Genomic DNA, 17,147 nt, shown 5'->3' with positions numbered 1-17,147 from the left:
ATATCCTGCTTGGTGTAGATTAGGCCTTAGGCTTTAGACACCAAGCCTGTATATAATTCTATATACAGCCTGAATGTATATAATTCTACCTGGTCTATTGCACTTGCTAGGAGAGTCAGCTGACCGACAGAAATCTGTTCATTGATCTCCTTGAAAACATGTCTAATTATTCCAAACCCAAAAAAAACCCCTATCTGAAATGTTTCTCTCGTGCTTTCAGTAAAACATCCAAGGAGTGAATTCCAGTATTTAGCATTATTTTTTAATAACCGTGGGTTGCACTAACTATGCTCTTCTGTTTGCAGAAGGACTTTTGGTCCACTGGAGGCCTCTTCTAGTGGAAGGGATGGAGGCAATTTTCACAAATTTCCACATATAGTCCTCAACGTTACTTCTCATACTGTTCCAGAGGCCCTCCCCTCCAATCCTCTGGAGCTGAGTTTGGAGGGGCATCAGAGTGTTTGCAGTTTGGAAGGGGGATTGTTAAAATTATCTCCTTTTCCACTTTCTGCCACAGTTGAGGTTCCACCAGGGCGGACACACCTATTACTGTACCCTAGTTAAGCTATTTCATGGATTATAAATGTAGTCATAAATTAACTTGGCTGATTTCTAATGTACTGTTCTCTCCCTAATAGGAAACAGTCAGAACTTTGGATGGAAGGTGACATTTTCCGTTCAAAGCTAAGGAAGACCCAAAATTGTGTTGTTACAAAAATTCTTTCGGGAGTGGATGACATTTCAATTACTGATTCAAAAAGTCAGAATGGCAGCAGGAAAGATACTGAACTGGTAATCACCCGAATATTGTGCTGTTGTAAAATTTAAGACATTACTTTAAAAAAAGTGGGTATAATAAAGCAAAAGTGCCTGGATTCGTTTTGTATGCTCTTCTGTTTTCCTATTCTTAATAACCATTCCAAGATTAGGGGGATATATGCAGCAAATGAGCAAGATGAAAGGACATTCTTCAGGTGAGGAATGGGCATAAGGATGTTTTTGACTAAAAAGCCTCTCTCTGCTGCTGTGTTTTTCTTCTATACCCTGATCTCATCCTGACAGTTTTACGCTAACAACTTAAATAAGGATACTAAAATATTGTGCATTTCTTAATAAAATCTGTGGACATTTTGGGTGAAAAGGTTCATTAGTTCACCCATTGGTAGGGTCTGCATAAAATTTGATGCTTCTGTACTTTGAAGTTTAATATACATAATTCCAATTTATTTACAGTACAGTGATGAAGAAGAAACAAACACAGTTACGCAAGGGGATAAGCTTCGTGCCCTGAAAAGTAAAAGGCAGTCAAAAGCAAGCTCAATTCCACTAACGTAAGTTGATTTTATTTTATTTTCCTAAATGCCAAAGCCTCTTTGCCTCTTCCTTGAATATTGAGTTCTATGTAATTTAAAGTTGTACATGTTAATGTATTGGAATTGACTCTCACCTCAATATACAAGTTTTCTCATTGTCTTGTTTTCTCATCAGTAAATTCTCTTCTATGCTACTGTCAGCTACACATTCCCTACCTTCACAGGCCCTCTGGCTAGCTTAAAAAGTGCTTCCTTAACTGGACATTACATCAACCTCTAAAAGCTTCTCTGTCGCACTCTATTTTTAAGCAATGTCTGCTACTTGAAAAGACTCCTCTAGATTAATTTTCATACCCATTATTTTTGTCAGATGATCCTTGCTTTCTAGGGTTCACATTTAGGCAAAAACTGTTGCCAGTGCAGGTGCTTTACTTGGATGGATTGTGCTTTATGTATGGGAAAACTTATGGCTAAAGGAAAATCCTTTGTGTGTGCATTATGGTTAGAGAAAAGGCATACCTGGGTCAAAAGTAGATCATACTTTTTGACACTTTTGAAAAGCAGAGCATCCCTCTGTGCTATGTTTTGTGTAAAATCTGTGTGTGTGTGTGTGTGTGTGTGTGTGTGTGTGTGTGTGTGTGTGTGTGTGTTAGAACAGATATAATAAGATGAGTGAAGCTGGAGTAATTGTAATCTATTAATCCTCCCTTAGAGGGCATTTAATATTGGTTGGCTTTATTGTGAACATGGTTTCATTTTTGTATTTTTTTTTAAATGGCGTTTAAACAGGACTAGGACTAATTTTTCACTGAGGCAGTTTTTTGAGGTGGAAAGTGATTTGAAGAATCATTGCTAGATTCTGGTGGCATATACTCTGTAAATCAAAGGAAAGAAAAGACTCTGTAAAAAGCAGCATGGCCTCTGAGCGGAAAGGAGCAATGCTTTTCCCTACTGAAAGCTGATAGACCTTTTTCTTTTTGAACTGCAACTGGCTGAAATGTTGTACCACTCATTTCTAAAATCCTTATTTTTTCCCCTTTAATGTCAATGTTCATATCTTCCTCCCCACCCTCACTCCTTTTTAGATGTCTCCTAGCTATGCTGGTCTCTACCCTGAGTAGCATTGTCATCTGGTGGATTGTGTGTGGCTCCTTTCTTCCCAACCTGCTATTCTGTCTAGATGGTTTAAGAACGTAGGTTCATCAGAACCTCCCTTGGGAGAGCCACTGTGTAAGTGTCCCTATTACATTATCTTCAGTAGCTCACCTTCTTGCCTCTTTCATTAACACATGCACCAAGCTTTTACTGTCTTTTATTTTAATTTGCAAGAAATCATTTAATTTCTCTACCTGCACACATTTACAAGAAAAAGGGGGCTTGGACATGAATTATGTGTCTGCTTTAGAATTCCCCTTTGAAAACTGCCAACTTGTCTCTGTGTTTGTCTGGATAATTGTGCAGATATTTTGCTGTACTAGCAATATGGTGTTTGTGTGACTGGTGGTTCCTTATGTCAGTGTATGAAAAAGGGTTTGTCACTTTGAGTTTATCAATTCTTTAATAGTTTGAAGTTTGAGCGCTAATTACCTACTTTGGTCTTTGAATCACAGTCGGTGAATATGGAGCTGTGCATAGGCAGGTCGGGTAATTTAAGACTGTGATCCTATGCTGACTTACCAGTGAATAAATCTTACTTCCGAACAGCGTGCATGGGAGCAGGTTGCAATAGAGGAAATTAATTGCACTAAGGCAGAATGAAACGGAGCAAAAATATTTTTGGGATTGCTGCTCTTGTTGTAGACTTCAATCTAAAGTGTATATCAGTGCCAAATCACACCTTTCTATCTCTGATTTAGGATGGTAGTGGAAAAAATTACAAAACAGGATATTTTGTTGCTTGGATTGCATTGGGGAGATTTAAGAAATGAGGCATTCTGCCCTCTAGTGATTCTTTGGAATATTTCACTTTTCCCCATGTCTGTTTTTATAAGAAGGTCTTGTGTTAGTGTTGAACAGCTTGTTGTTTTAACTTTTGCCTCCGATCTCCCCACATCCTTAATTGTCTAATGCTCCAATTCAAATCTCCAAAAATGAGACAGATTATTTCCTTAGCTTGATTAATATGTCTTATAGTTGCAGCCCATTTTCTTGTTCTAAGTACTATCACTGAAAGGTAACATATCCTACATTTTTATTTTAAAAATTCAATCAATGTTATATACGTTGGTCTCAGTGTGCTTTGAATAATGTGCATTTATTAATTCCTGGGGATATAGGTGAAGCATTTCTTCTCTTTTAACTTGTAGCAATAATATGAAATTCACTGCAATTAGGGATGTATATAGAAGTAAAACTTGAGTTCATCAAAGTTCTCCAAATTCCACTTCAAACCCTGTTCTGTCTCGTGACCATATCAGATTGTTTTTTTTCTTTTCACATTAAATTTGTGTGTATTTTTCTAAATGTATGCATTAGTTATGCCCGTCTTCAAAATGTACCCATTCTTATCTCATTGGTTAAAGTGTGTTTGTGCACATTTTTCAAAAGTACGCATTTTTAATGTGCATTTTTAAAATGTACACCTTCTTTTGAACACATTTTGTTTGTCCACAAGCTCGGATGGTAGATTGAATTCAAATCCATGTCTAGTCTAGAAGATGCAAACTGGATAAATTCTAATTGAAAAAGAACTGAAACGAAAAATTTCACTGGGTTGCAGTTAAGGAAGTATGAGAAATATGTACATCCCTAACTATAACACAGAGAGATGATTTGGTAGAAAGAGGCACATTTTACAGTGTAAAAGAGGCAATTGCACTGAAAGATTATCTCTTTCCTTTGCAATTGCCACCACAACTGCAAACTTACAGCATGTATTACTCACATGAAAAGCTCACTTTTACAAAGTTGGGGCGGTGGGCAGCTATTGCTGGAGGAAAAGGTTTAACATCTATAACTACCCTCCCAATGACTGGATTATATCCCTTTGTGGAGAGAGATATTTTTACCACCTGAAGTATTCCAATACTGAAATGTTAATATTGGGTTGGAGGGCTAGCAATAGAATACATAGACATCTATTGAAAATATTCCAGTAAAAATCCAATTCACAATCGGTCTTTAAAAATATCCATTATCCTTCTTGGGGAGTTTATCTGAACAGAAATATCCTTTCAACCTACTCAATTGCTCACAGCAAACCCTCAACAGGCAAAATATTTCAAAATGTTGGGGCCTACTAGATCTTACTTCATGCAGAAAATGAGCTTGGACAGAAAATCTTAATAGGCAAGGAGGGGAGGGCGCTCATTTAGTAAGGTGTGTTGATTGGATCCTTCTTCTTCCCACTAATAACTGGGTGGTAAAGTGGAGGGAGGAGAGAATTATGGAGAGAATTGTCCTTCACAGGATGAGGATTGGTAAATTTGAGTTGGATTCAGAGCTGACCCTCTGCAAATGGAAGACTCCTTTAGTTGGCAGAAGGAACTGGAATCCAGCAGGGGCTTCCTGTTGGAGGAAGAGGCAGGAGACAATTTTTGCTGATTCCACCTCTCCCTACAGCCCACCCCCCTACTAACTCACACACTGGCCAGTTCACATGATCAGACAGCCCACCATGGCTTATTTAATGGCAGGTATGTGTGGCCATTTTGAATATTGAAACTCTGACTTCAGCCGAACCCAGCATGGGTGAGTTGTGCATAACCAATGGCTTATTTTAGACTTACGTGAGGGTTGCATAACCCTCACACAACCCTCCCCAGCAGGTTTGGATGACACAACAACCCACAGTTGCGACTTGAATATTGAAATTCCACCTAGCATGCACCACAATCCACAGTGGCTTAAATAAGCCACAGTCAGCTGCAGTAATCATATAAACCAGCTCACTGTTCGCTTTCTGCAACTCTGGATGCAACCCATTAAAAACTAGAGAGCTGGTTTACTGTTTACCCATTGTAAATCCAGTGCCTCAGTTGGGGGTTACATGGTTTGTTCTTTGGTGTGTACAAATAGCAGCCTCATTAGCTAGAAACTCCACTGGTGCATTTTTTTATATATTTACATATTTGATAGAATCGGTTAATACATTGGGTGGACGCAACATCTGGAACCTTATTTAAAGAGTTCAGACATTTTACCTCCATTCTCCAACCTGCTTCCATTGATGGGAAATGTGCATATGGTAAACTCTTAGTCCTCCATAAAGTGACTCTTAGGATGCTTAAAAACAGCAGCAAGAAACATTGCTTCTCCTTCTCAGAAATAAAAACTTAAGACAGAGGGGGAGAGGACTGGATGTATTAACGGTTTAAATGAAAACTCTACGTGGTTTTAGAACTCAGCAGGAATCTTAATGGCTATGACACAATCACTGAAAAGAGATCATAAGTATGTGACCACAAAATCCTGTCTTTTTAGGCATATTTGTGGAAAACCATATGCTATATCTTTCATTCTCATTGTGCATTACATTTCAGCTTGTTTTATATAACTTTCTTTCTCCTGCTCCTTTCAGAGTAATTCTACAATCCAGTGTTCAGAAAAGTAAACAGTCTGAACCTAGCATTTCTGACAATGCAGGCCTTACTAAAAGAACTACCAGGTCTACTGCAAGAAAAAGCAGTTTTAAAAGGTGAGAATTACTGTCCTGAATTCCAGATATTGTCAATTAATGAAGGCTGAACTTTCAATAAAATTTACACTTCTGCCATTTTTAAATCAGAGGCCCTTTTCATATGTAACACTAAACCATGATTTAGGTTAGCAGTAGTGAGTTCTCAGGCTCACACACCTTCTCTCCCTGATCCTTCTCTGGCATGGCCCTGAGGAGATCAGAAGCATCTGCTTCCAGTTTTAAACTCACTGGAGTTTCTTGCTACATCTGAACTAGTGGAACTTTGGTTAATTTAAATCAGTGATGGGGAATCCTTTGAGGCCAAAGGGCCACACTCTCTTCTTGAGACCACATGCTCAGAGGTAGGTGGGTGCAGACAGACATCCCTCCAGGCTGCAATTAGGTTTGGGAAAAGCCTTCCATTGAAGCCAGTGGAAGGATTTCTATATTCAAGCCTCTCATTGCAGCACAGTGGGAAGGGGAGACAAAGTCATGGGCAGGCCCTGCAGACAGGAGGTTCTCCGCCCAAGATGTGAAGTTTACTGTGTAGTTTATGATCATGGTTGTTTAACGAGCTGTAATTCGAACTAACTAGAATTCCCCTAGTTAGGACTCTGGTTTAAAACTTCTGATCGCCCCTCCTTGCTGCCGCTCCAGGGGAGGGGAGGGGAGGGAACAGGAACAGGAAAATGAGCTCAAGGCTCACTGCTTCTCATGCATGTAATGCTAAACTATGGCTTAGTGTTGCATCCAGACCTAGTCAAAGTATTCTTTGCTCATGTATTGCAAATGTATGGAGGTCTATTTGAGTTATAAAAACAGGCTTAAAATGAGTTCTGTAAAAAAAAAAAAAAAGACAAGTTTGAAGATGCTCCTCCAAGTGAAAGGGACGGTTTAGAGAATTAAATAAATCCAGCTTAGGTGCAGAGAGGAGGACAAGGAGCTGAGCAGAAGGAGGGAATCCATTTTTATTTCTACCCCATAAGTATTTATGGAAAACAAATAATGTGGATATGACATAAGGTTGCAATATTTAGTTGCTTAATAATACCAATGATTCAAAAAATGTGCCCCTGCTTAATCAAGTCAGCAAGTAAAAGAATTTACAATTATTTCTGAAAACTCCAGATGACAAACACCTTAGAAGAGGTATTCCCTCCTGTGTGAAAAAAGTGGAATGCCTCTTCTAAGACTCTGCTTGCTGTGCCATATGCATACATCATCTAAAAACATTGTATGTATGCTTCTCCCCCTTAAAACATTTATTTTGCCTTGTGCAAAAATGTATGCAGATTTCAACTCATTAGTCAATTATTCAATTGACTAAGGGCGCGACCCTATATCCTATGGGGATGCTTATCAGCCTCCAAATGTGGAAGTTCAGGCATCCTATGCAGGTAGGGAGGAGCACAGGGGCAATTATCTTCTCTGTGCTCCTCTTGCCCTGCCTGTCTAGCGGGGGCTGTGCGGAGAGGGAAGGAAGGAGGCTGGGGTGGCCAGATGATTCTTCGTAAGCTGGCCACCCCGGTCCCCTCTCTTCCCCACTCACAGAATCACCCTTTCCCTCCTCTCAGATCTCACATTTGCAAGCTTGTAGGGCAGTCAGCATGTTTCTCTCTGCACTTGCTGCAAGAGAGAGGGGAGCTCAGACTCCAGGATCCAAGGTTGGAGCACTGTCTCTAACTGCGATCAAGGAATCTGAAATATCCTATCCCCCTTCCAAAAAAAGACTCTGTCTAGGGGTATAGGATTGCTCCCTTAAGCCCATCTATCAAGGTTTCATTTATCTGATAACAGTCATATATGACAAAGTATTGGAAAGAGATGCTAGACTGGCCATAAGTTTATTTGAGGGGAGGAGGCAACTTTGGTCAAGAAAATACATCCGTGTGCATATATTTAACATTTGTGTGTGAATTTGATTGTTCATGGGGCATTTTGAAATGTGTCCTTGAAGAAGATATGATTGTAGTCTGGTTTTGTATCTTATCCCCACACTGTCTAGTTCCAGGGGCAGTGTTGTCTTGTCCTATCAGAGGCTTACCTTCCCTCTTGGAAATACTAAGTGAGAGAAGGGTCTTTATCTGCCCAGTTTAGCACTTTAGTTTCCTTCTCTAGCTGTTTCTAGAATTGTTTTCTGTTATCACTTCATATTGATCTGCTTCCTGCAACATAAACCCTTGGATTTATGCTGTCAAGGCATATTCTTTACCTTGCATTTTCTAAAAGAAGTAGAGTGTATTAAACATTTTTACCCTTCTCTGCAGTACTATGAAAAATTGATCTGGACAATACTAATTTGTAAATTACTTCACTAGTGTTAATTGTTGCTGTTACTTTTGTCATTTGTTTATCAAAATTTGTGATCGAAGTTGCCAGTACCCTTACAGCCCACGTTGTTTACTCAAATAGAAGTTTGTCAGGGATTTGTTGGCACAAGGTGCCATTTCAGTTGCTGTAGGCAAAGTCAAGGATTTTTTTCAGCTAAAAGTGAGGTCAGTGTCTCACATTACAGATTAATACTGTCACAGCAATGGGTGACTTCTTTTGGCTGTTCCTGACTATGTCATGCTTTCCTTGTTCTCAGGTCCATTAGTTGTCTACCATAAGTATCGGTAAATTCATCTGCCTGTATTCTATGTGATGGGTCTTCTTTATAGGCCATCTGTCTAAAAAAAAACACCCAGATGTACTAATGCCCAGAAGGATGTGAGAAAATACTCTCTAGTATATACCAAGAAGCACAGTTTCTGCAATTGCATTGGAAGAACGTTCTACTCACCAATTACTTTGATGTGTAACATTCTTCTACATGAATTAACCTAGAATTGAACATGGGGAACCCCCTCCCCCACCTATGTTGGCTTGTGTAAGGATGAGATTAGGATTTAAGCATGATTACCAAGACAACTTTACTTTGTGGCTCATCCCATCCTAAAAAAATCTTAAAAGTGAGAAGATACCAAAAGTTCATTTTTATGCTTCACTATATTATGTTATATAAACAGTAATGGTGTGAAACTCCTGCAAGAGCCAGATCAGGATTCACATTTCATACTATGACCTTATTCACATTTCAACCATAATTTATAATGAGGACTGGAAATTTTCTGCAAACTTATGGTAACTCCTCCATTTTCAGGTTTCCTCTAACTGTAGGTTGCCAGGATCTCCGAACCAGGCAAAGCATAGTTGCCTGATTTTGCCATCACTGGAAACTATGGTTAGAAGAAACCCAGAAATTGAGGAGAGAATTGGCAAAAGAAGGGAACAAGTAATCCTACTTCATGTTCCTGATGCTCCAAACTATAGTTTGGTGAATTATTGAAACTGAGTCTACATATTTGATCACTCTGGGCAGTATCTGCCCAGGCGTCTCTATTTGTTCACACACTGCTTATATTGTCCCCCCATTTTAATTCTCTCTCTGAAATTTTAAGTTAGAAAACTCAATTTAGTGATGATCACATCTTCTATCTAGAAAGGGCAAACAATAGTAATCCTAGTACTTGGCACCTGAACTGATTCATTTTCAGTTCATTCATTAATTACTTTTCTATACCGCCCAAAAACTGAACCTCTCTAGCCAGTTTACAAAGATTAGATATTTTAAAAATACATTATATATAGTATATAAAGTGTTTACATATAAATGGCCATCATGCACATATACATCTAAGCAACAATCAACAATAAGACAATCCCAGGACTTGATTAAAAATGTTACCATATGTTGCAAAATGCCTGAGACCTCTGGATCCTATTTTAAAAAGTGGATTTGGAAAACTATGCCTCTAAGTAAAGTCCTGGAAATATATAGAGGCACCAAACTAAGAGTGGAGAAAATCCTTTTCAAAAACAACTTTTGTTGTGAGCACACAGCAATTTCAATTTCAATTACCCTTAATTCATTGCTGTGACACAAAGCCAAGAACAGCAAGTGTCCCCAGAAAATGTGGGTGTGTTTTCCTTGGAAGGAGTTACCCTTGCCTTCTCCCCTGCTCCAGTCTAAGTGGGAGGCTTATCCACATATTATCTGCAACGTGCACTGGTACCACAGTGGTCCTCCTCAGTCAATGGGATTATTAAGAATCAGCATGTGCTGGAGATGCATAGTGTGGAAATCAGATGCAATGAAAAGGGGTATCTGATCCTCTTTAGGTTTAAGTTATGATAACCTTCTGTATGGATACCCTGAATATGCTGAGGGAGACTCACTCCGATTGGCAAGACAATCCTGTGCTACCACCAGGCATAGATCTGGTTCATATGACACAACAGCCCAACATGAGTTAGTTAACCCTTGAGGAGTTGTAGCATGTGCCAGCTGCCACTATAAATATGCAAGTTCCAACTGGGATTGTCATTAGGGATGTCAGAAAAATCCATTTCCAGGAAGATGCTCAATGAGTTTTCTAGGTCCCATCCCCTCAACTCCTTTCTGGTTCCTGCTATGGTACCCAACTCTTCAGCACATTGGGCCAGTTCATGGATTTTCTGGACATTATGTGTATTTCCCCCCACAGCTTCTATATTTTGCACAAATAACTGAGGAATTTCCGCAAATTGTGGAATCTGCAGGAGAAAAACAAGAACAGTTCCCGGAGTTCGGGCAGCTGTCAAAGAAGAAGCAGATTTCCCAGCAATGGTCAGCACTAGTTGCCATGGCTTGTTGTGTCATGTGGATCTGGCTAGTGTTATGTGAGGGTTAACCATTCCAAGCACAACCCATAGTGTGTTTTAGGGTTAAGCCAGGGTAGGGCTTTCTGGATTTTGAGAAATTTATCTTGTGTGTGTTTTGTGGATTGTGCAGTGTCATTTATTCCGGCATCTGTTTAGATGGATTTGAATTTTTTTTCCTGTCACATGGAAAAATACGCAAATAATTCTGTAAGGAAGTTAACATTTTACATAATTTGTGTTAGCATGTAACATTTAGTGTGCCCCCCATTTTCCAGCATGGCATATGTCTCAGCAGAAATTTGCATCTTTTTCTACAAATGAATTTGTATAAATTTGGGGAAAGTTTAAAAATAAATAAATACAGAAGTCCATGGACTCTGTGCAGCCTGGGGAGGATGGTCTGCAGTGGATTCTTAGAATTCCAAACTCATTTTAGTCCATGTCAAATTTCTCCAGTATCTCTATGCAAGGGTTGCTTAACCCGTAAATAACCCCACCTGCTGGGTTCACATGATACAACAAGCCATGGCAACCTACAGTCGGGGGTTGCTTATTTGTAATGGCAACCAGCACACATGGCAGCTCCTCATGGGCAAAGTAACTCATGTTGTCATGCAAACTGGCCCATTCTCTTGTTGGTGGTACATGAAAATTCTCTCCAGCAGGGGCAGTCAATATAGCAAGGTTCTTATAGATATGAGTGCTATACAGCACAGCTGCTATATGGAGTTGTTCACAAGTAGTGATGTTGTGTAGAGCAGTTTTCGAAGCTGTGTAGATGCATCTCAGCTGGTTCTAAAAATGGGATCTTAAGCTCATGAAACACCGTTTTTGAGGGTGCTTAAGTAACTCCCTCCCCTCTTTCTTTTGAAAATTTTCGGAAACCTTTACTACAAATGAAAGAGTCATGCCTTGTTGCTACAGTTAGCAGTTTAGGGAACAAGATATTATAATGACACGATGAGTGGAGAGAGGATGGATTTTAAGAGAGACTTGACGAATAGGAACAAGTACACAGTAAGTGCTATCCTGTTAATTGAATCATAAGAAATGACTTCCACTTATTTTAGGGGTATTTTTTTTATAATGAAAAGCTAAACAAAAAAGAAGACCTTTTTATTCATTTTCTAAAGGTCTCCACCTGTTTTTAATAGTCAGTTGCATTTGGCTCTCTTATTGAAATGGAAACTGAATAAAAGTGACATAGTCACCTAACTAGTCTTAAAACGTTTTTTGGTTTACCTTTTTTTCTACTTTTCCCACAGTCTGATGCCTCAGAGGGAAAGAAGGAAAAGGGAAGCTATACAACAAATGCGCTCATGGTACTTTGAATCCCACTGCTTCCTCTTTACAAGCCTGAGCTTCCTTGTCTAATATTTGTAATCTGAGCGGCAGGCTTGAGCCTTCTTTGCTACTTTCAGAAATGTCGACTGTGGGTTTTTCTCCTCCTCCTAACCATCGTTTTGTTTGCTTGCTTAATTTAAACTGCATAGTAATGCTTCAGTTATTGATTTGTGTTTCGTCATTTGTATCTGTCTACCCATAAACTTCATTTTTTTATCATTTCTGCAGTGCTCCTATCCCAAGAACAAGAACTGTTTTGCGTTAAGTGATCGAAATTGAAGAGGATGCAGTTGATAAATGGGATATTGCTGTCAATTAAAAAAATTGAAGAGGAACTTTTAACAAAAAGCAGTGGTCTATTTTAACATTTAGTTTGCATTTTTTTAAGCTTGAAGAGAACTCTTGTGCAAAGGCCCCAAAGGTATTATGACCGTAAGACTGGTTTTTAAAAAATGTTGGAGGCATTCCGAAATGTAAAGATAATTATGGCCTGTAAATTTTAGCCTTGGATTTAACTAACCCTCTTCTAACAAGAGAACTTGCATTTCTGTTTGATGCTTGTGTACAAAATGTGATGGCAATCACTTAACTTCTGTCCACCACAAACTGATTGTAGGAAGCGTTTTAGCTACTTGATAATTTACAAGTCATTCCAAAGTGATTTCTCTCAAGCTAGAGAAAGAGAAATTAGGAAGAAACATTCCTTTTGCTCATAACATGTTCAACTTTGACTATCCTAATTTTATTAGGATTTTTATCATTTATAATTGGTTTCTAAACCAAAACCCACCAAAGAGTGCTTTATTTTCATGGTTTTATTTTCAGATTTTTGTGTTACACAGCTGCCTAAAGTGTTACTTATTACTTTTAAATAACACACGCTTCTCTGAGGATTAATGAGAGAGTACTGTATTTTGAAGCCACTTTTGAAACAGGCTCTTCTGTGCAGGTACTAGAATGTGGGAAGAAAAATGATTGTAAAGCTACTGCAAATAATAGGGAATTGGACAAAATGCACTCATTAAGGAGGGCTTTTTCACACACACCCATATCGCATATCTCATACAAGTCTTTGAAAATGGATGAAGGGATGGGTTGGTCAGTATGAGGCCTGTTCTCAAACATCACCTCTCTCAGCACTAGACACTCTGGCAGTGGTTCTCCCAGATTTCAGGCAGGAGATTTTCCTAGCCCTACCTGAAGAAGCAGGGGTCTGAAACTGTGGGCCTTCTGTACACAATGTACGGGCTCTACTACTGAGCTTCGGTTCCAATGGAGCCATGACCGAGGAGGTAAAGTTGTGTTAGCCTCCTTTCTGTTCACTCTGTCTGGTTTATTGAAACTGGGCTGTGCCCTTAATAATTGTAAGCCCCAATCTCAGAGGCTTTTGAGCATCCTATGCAGGGTGGGAAGAATGACATCTGCGATCTTTGCCTCCCTGTCCTCTTGCCCTGCATTTTTTGCTAGATCGTTTTTTTTGTTTGTTTTTTTTTTTTGCCTGTCTAATGAAGGTGTTTTGTAGGGGGGAAAGAGACTGGCAGAACCTCAAGATAAGTTGTATCCTGGCCTCTCCAGTCTCCTCCTCTCCCTACCCAGCGAAATACCCGCTTTCCCCCTCTGAAATTGAGTCTGCCTTGCTGTTTTCAAATGGGATTCCTCCCTGTTGCAGATTTGAAAGAGTAGAGAATCCATACTTCGGATGGGTGTGCAAGATAGGGATCTGCTCAACATTGTCTGCTTTGTAGATTATAGTTTTTTTCATTTACCAACCCTAATATCCTAGTAGAGCAGGAATGGTGGGAGTGCAAAGTTTTCTTTGTCATGCTGACGGCAGCATGCCAGAGCCAAAACTGAGTAGACCCATCCCAGTTCTTTTCCAAAGCAGCAGGCTGCCCGTAAAAGAGAAGACCACTCTTGTTGGGAGATTTGAACGGATTACTTGCCACAGGTTGCCCACTTCTGCAGGTGCCAGCTACTCAGGCTCATGCCTTACACAATAGCATTTACTAAAGTTTCTATTATGGAATCCAAGTGTGTTTAAAACATTAGCTTTGTCATTATTAAGTTTGTGTTTTTAAAATAGGGAAACCAATTGTATATGTCAATTTGTACACTCATCCCATACCTCCAGCATTTACTATGAAAGATTGAGGTTGCTTACATACTAGTTTCTTGTTCTTTGGTGTGTTCAACTAAGTAGCACGTAGACACACTAGTGCTGGGCTGAAAATTTCTTCCACACTTCTTTCAATCATGTTCTCATTCAACTTGATAGAAAAGAAATTGCTTTGAGAGGGAAATTCAAAGGAGAAGTAAATTTTGGAGAAATTGTTGTGGGTTGGGTTCAGGGTTCTTGTGCTTACTTATGAGATAGCCAAGAAGTGAGTATCCTCTCTTTCATTGTACAAACATCTCTCCAGCAGCCTATAACTTCCTCAGCTACCTGCACTTCAATTGAAGCCCAGGGGAAGACATTAAGTTAACTCCTCCCATTGGGCATTTTCAGATCAGGAAGTGCAGGCAGCTGTGCTACATGCCCTGCCAATGGCGAGCTGTACCCCTCAGAAACTGTTAGAAAAGTTCTCTACCCTGCTGGAGAAATTTAGTGAAATTGTTTCCCCAATTTCTCTGGCCAAATAGGATGGAAATTTTTGAGAGGACGTTAACACACGTCTCTAAATAATACATCTCATAGCAGAATGAATTCCTTGTCTATTCACACCATGTACAAGTATAAATCACTGCAAATTATAAATTTGAATATATAAGTTTTTGAATTTTGTTACCTGCTTTACTGAAGGCAGTAGGGATGTACAGATTTTGTTTAATCCATTCCTGTCTGTGTTCCATGGATTATTAAGCAGCTTGTTCTATTAACTGCTCATTGATAGAATCAGAATTCTTTTTCATAACATACAACATTTTTGTTCCACTTGCACAAAATGTTCCATGGCATCCACAGGACTTAGAAAAAGCTGTTTTACTGCAGAATACACAACTCATTTGAATCCGCTGCAGATTTTTACATCTTTCTGGTTTTAAAGGACATACTAAGTTTCTTTGAATCAGTTTTATAAGACCTACCCAGACATTTATTGCCATACTTGTAGCCAAGTTTGTTAATTTTACTCACCTTACATTTATACTGCTATAACAAAAATTGCAGGTATACCTTGTACTCTTAGCAGTAGAAATATGTCCAGTGATAAAATGTTTCTCTGTAGATTCAGAAGGCTTTTAAGAGAGAGATTATTTCAAATTAATGGGACTTTTAGGTAACCTTCTCTTAAAGTTGACAGATCCCATTGATATATTTTGAACAGTCAAACCAGCCTTATAACACAAGCACTTGTCATCCCATCTAATTTTAGCTTGCATCCTAAAATTCAAGTCTGAGAACCAAACTATGCCTTGTGTCCAGCCATTAGTTTGATTAGTGTGCCTAATGGAGTGAAGTTCAGACCAACGCCTGGCACATTTGCTGAGGTACTTAGTTTTTCTTAACAGTTTATAGTATACTTTGTCCATTTCTAATGAAGTAAAGGCATAGGGATGATATAGCTCTATAATAGTTCATGACAAAAGATAATTCCCCTTTTCAAATTCATTTAGGGTCTCCCTTTTGATGGCTAATTGTCTTGAGATCATGCTGTTGCCTTGTAAAGTCATTGTATGTAGCCATAAGTGCCATTTGGTAGGTTCAGAGTCCATCCATGACCTCCAGCTATATAATTTTATGCTCATGGAGAATAACAGACCAATCCAAGGAGGTGGTTAGGACAGGATTAGCATGTGCAGTTTTGAGATTAGCAGTAGGCCCTTGATAGAACTACAGAGCCTTGCTGGTTTACTGTCTGGCTCCCCAATTCCCCCCACACACACACACACACCTTTGCTGCACTAAACACTGGCCCAGAGTTAATGGCCCACCATTAATTTAGAACCCAATCCTGGGCATAATTGGTATGAAGCCCCGAAGACTTCATTAGTAGTCACAGAAAAGTGCACCTGGAATTACAATATTTGTAATTACAACGATAGCAGGGCTCACCTTGAACTATCTATCTATTCACACCTTTCTGCTTAAGGTTACAGAAATCCTAGTAGCGCTAGTGCAATCGATGGATGCTCAAAATGGCACTTCGCCTAGTGTTGTCTGTTAACAACAGTTTCAGTTCATGTGTCTCAAGCCACATTTAAATAACAGCCTGACATTAGGCCAGAAAAATATCCCCCAATTTCGAAGTGATTGTGTATATGGAGTATATTTGTTGAATCTTTCCAGGCTTGTAAACCAAAGAAGTTTCTCAATACTTTTCAATTGCATTATTAGCTATAGTTTGCAGCTGATAAGCAAATGGCACTTCAGACATTTTGCCTCTTAACACTCTACATACCAAATGAAATTATTTCACCTCTGTACTGGTTAGCACAATTGCAGTACATTTTTCAAATTCTGCACTTACAGCAAAGTTATCCCCAAACATTCACCTATGATCTTCACAGCTGTGCTGTTTAAGGACTGGAGAAAAACAAAGCTTTTTCAGAGTTGCCACTTGTCATACCCAATTATGTTGTCCTGTAATTTTTATATGTACTGCCTTGTAAATTTTTGTACAGATCATTTGTTCAAAGTATATGGTGTAATCAATATTGCTCATCTTTTTTTAAAAAACGTAATATTTTAAAAAAATCAGACAAAGTTTATTTTGCTACACATATTTTAAGGGGAAGCTTGATACTTAAACTTCGAAGCTTAATTTGTAGTATGTATCTCTCATTAAATCTCTGTGATTTGGTTATATAAATACTAACTTGTAAAAAAAAGGTATACAAATAAAATCTATTGTTTATACAAGGCTCCACCACAAGCGATGTATAATATAAAACTTTCCAAAAATCCCGTATCAACATTGATGGAAAGATGCTAGTCCTGTCCAAATCTTATAACAGGAAACAATTTAGTATAACTGTTGCTCAGAAAATGTGTTATTTATAGTTCTATTCATAGGAAAAGTGTTAATGCTGGCTCACTTGCAAAAAATAGTTATGGCCACTTCTCTTGAGGGATTTTATACCCTGATAAAATACTCCAATATACCCTGCCTCTCACAAGGAAGTGATAAATAGTGATGGCCCTCTGTAAAAGTAACTTGCACATTTACTATTCTTCAAAACTGATGTGGAAA

At 38.8% G+C, this 17,147-nt stretch overlaps 1 protein-coding gene across 6 annotated transcripts in view; it reads left to right on the top strand.

The window, feature by feature from the left end:
- The window catches only part of CDC14B (cell division cycle 14B), a 57,082-nt gene extending 40,259 nt beyond the window's left edge, over positions 1-16,823 (top strand). For 3 of the 6 annotated variants that reach the window (XM_063129426.1, XM_063129431.1, XM_063129432.1), the window contains 5 exons: positions 639-792; positions 1,234-1,331; positions 5,833-5,949; positions 11,880-11,936; positions 12,187-16,823. In XM_063129426.1, coding sequence (XP_062985496.1) covers positions 639-792; positions 1,234-1,331; positions 5,833-5,949; positions 11,880-11,936; positions 12,187-12,223 — 463 coding nt within the window. In that variant the 3' untranslated portion in view covers positions 12,224-16,823. Of the gene's footprint in view, positions 1-638; positions 793-1,233; positions 1,332-2,398; positions 2,544-5,832; positions 5,950-11,879; positions 11,937-12,186 lie in introns of those variants that run through there. The other 3 variants (XM_063129428.1, XM_063129427.1, XM_063129429.1) reach the window with 3 other exon arrangements.
- The last annotated feature ends 324 nt before the right edge of the window (positions 16,824-17,147 follow it).

Source organism: Elgaria multicarinata, chromosome 6 (assembly GCF_023053635.1).
Source record: "Elgaria multicarinata webbii isolate HBS135686 ecotype San Diego chromosome 6, rElgMul1.1.pri, whole genome shotgun sequence".
NCBI classification, from domain to species: domain Eukaryota; kingdom Metazoa; phylum Chordata; class Lepidosauria; order Squamata; family Anguidae; genus Elgaria; species Elgaria multicarinata.
Note: the sequence above shows the minus strand (reverse complement) of the source record. Positions and strands in the feature narration are given on the sequence as shown.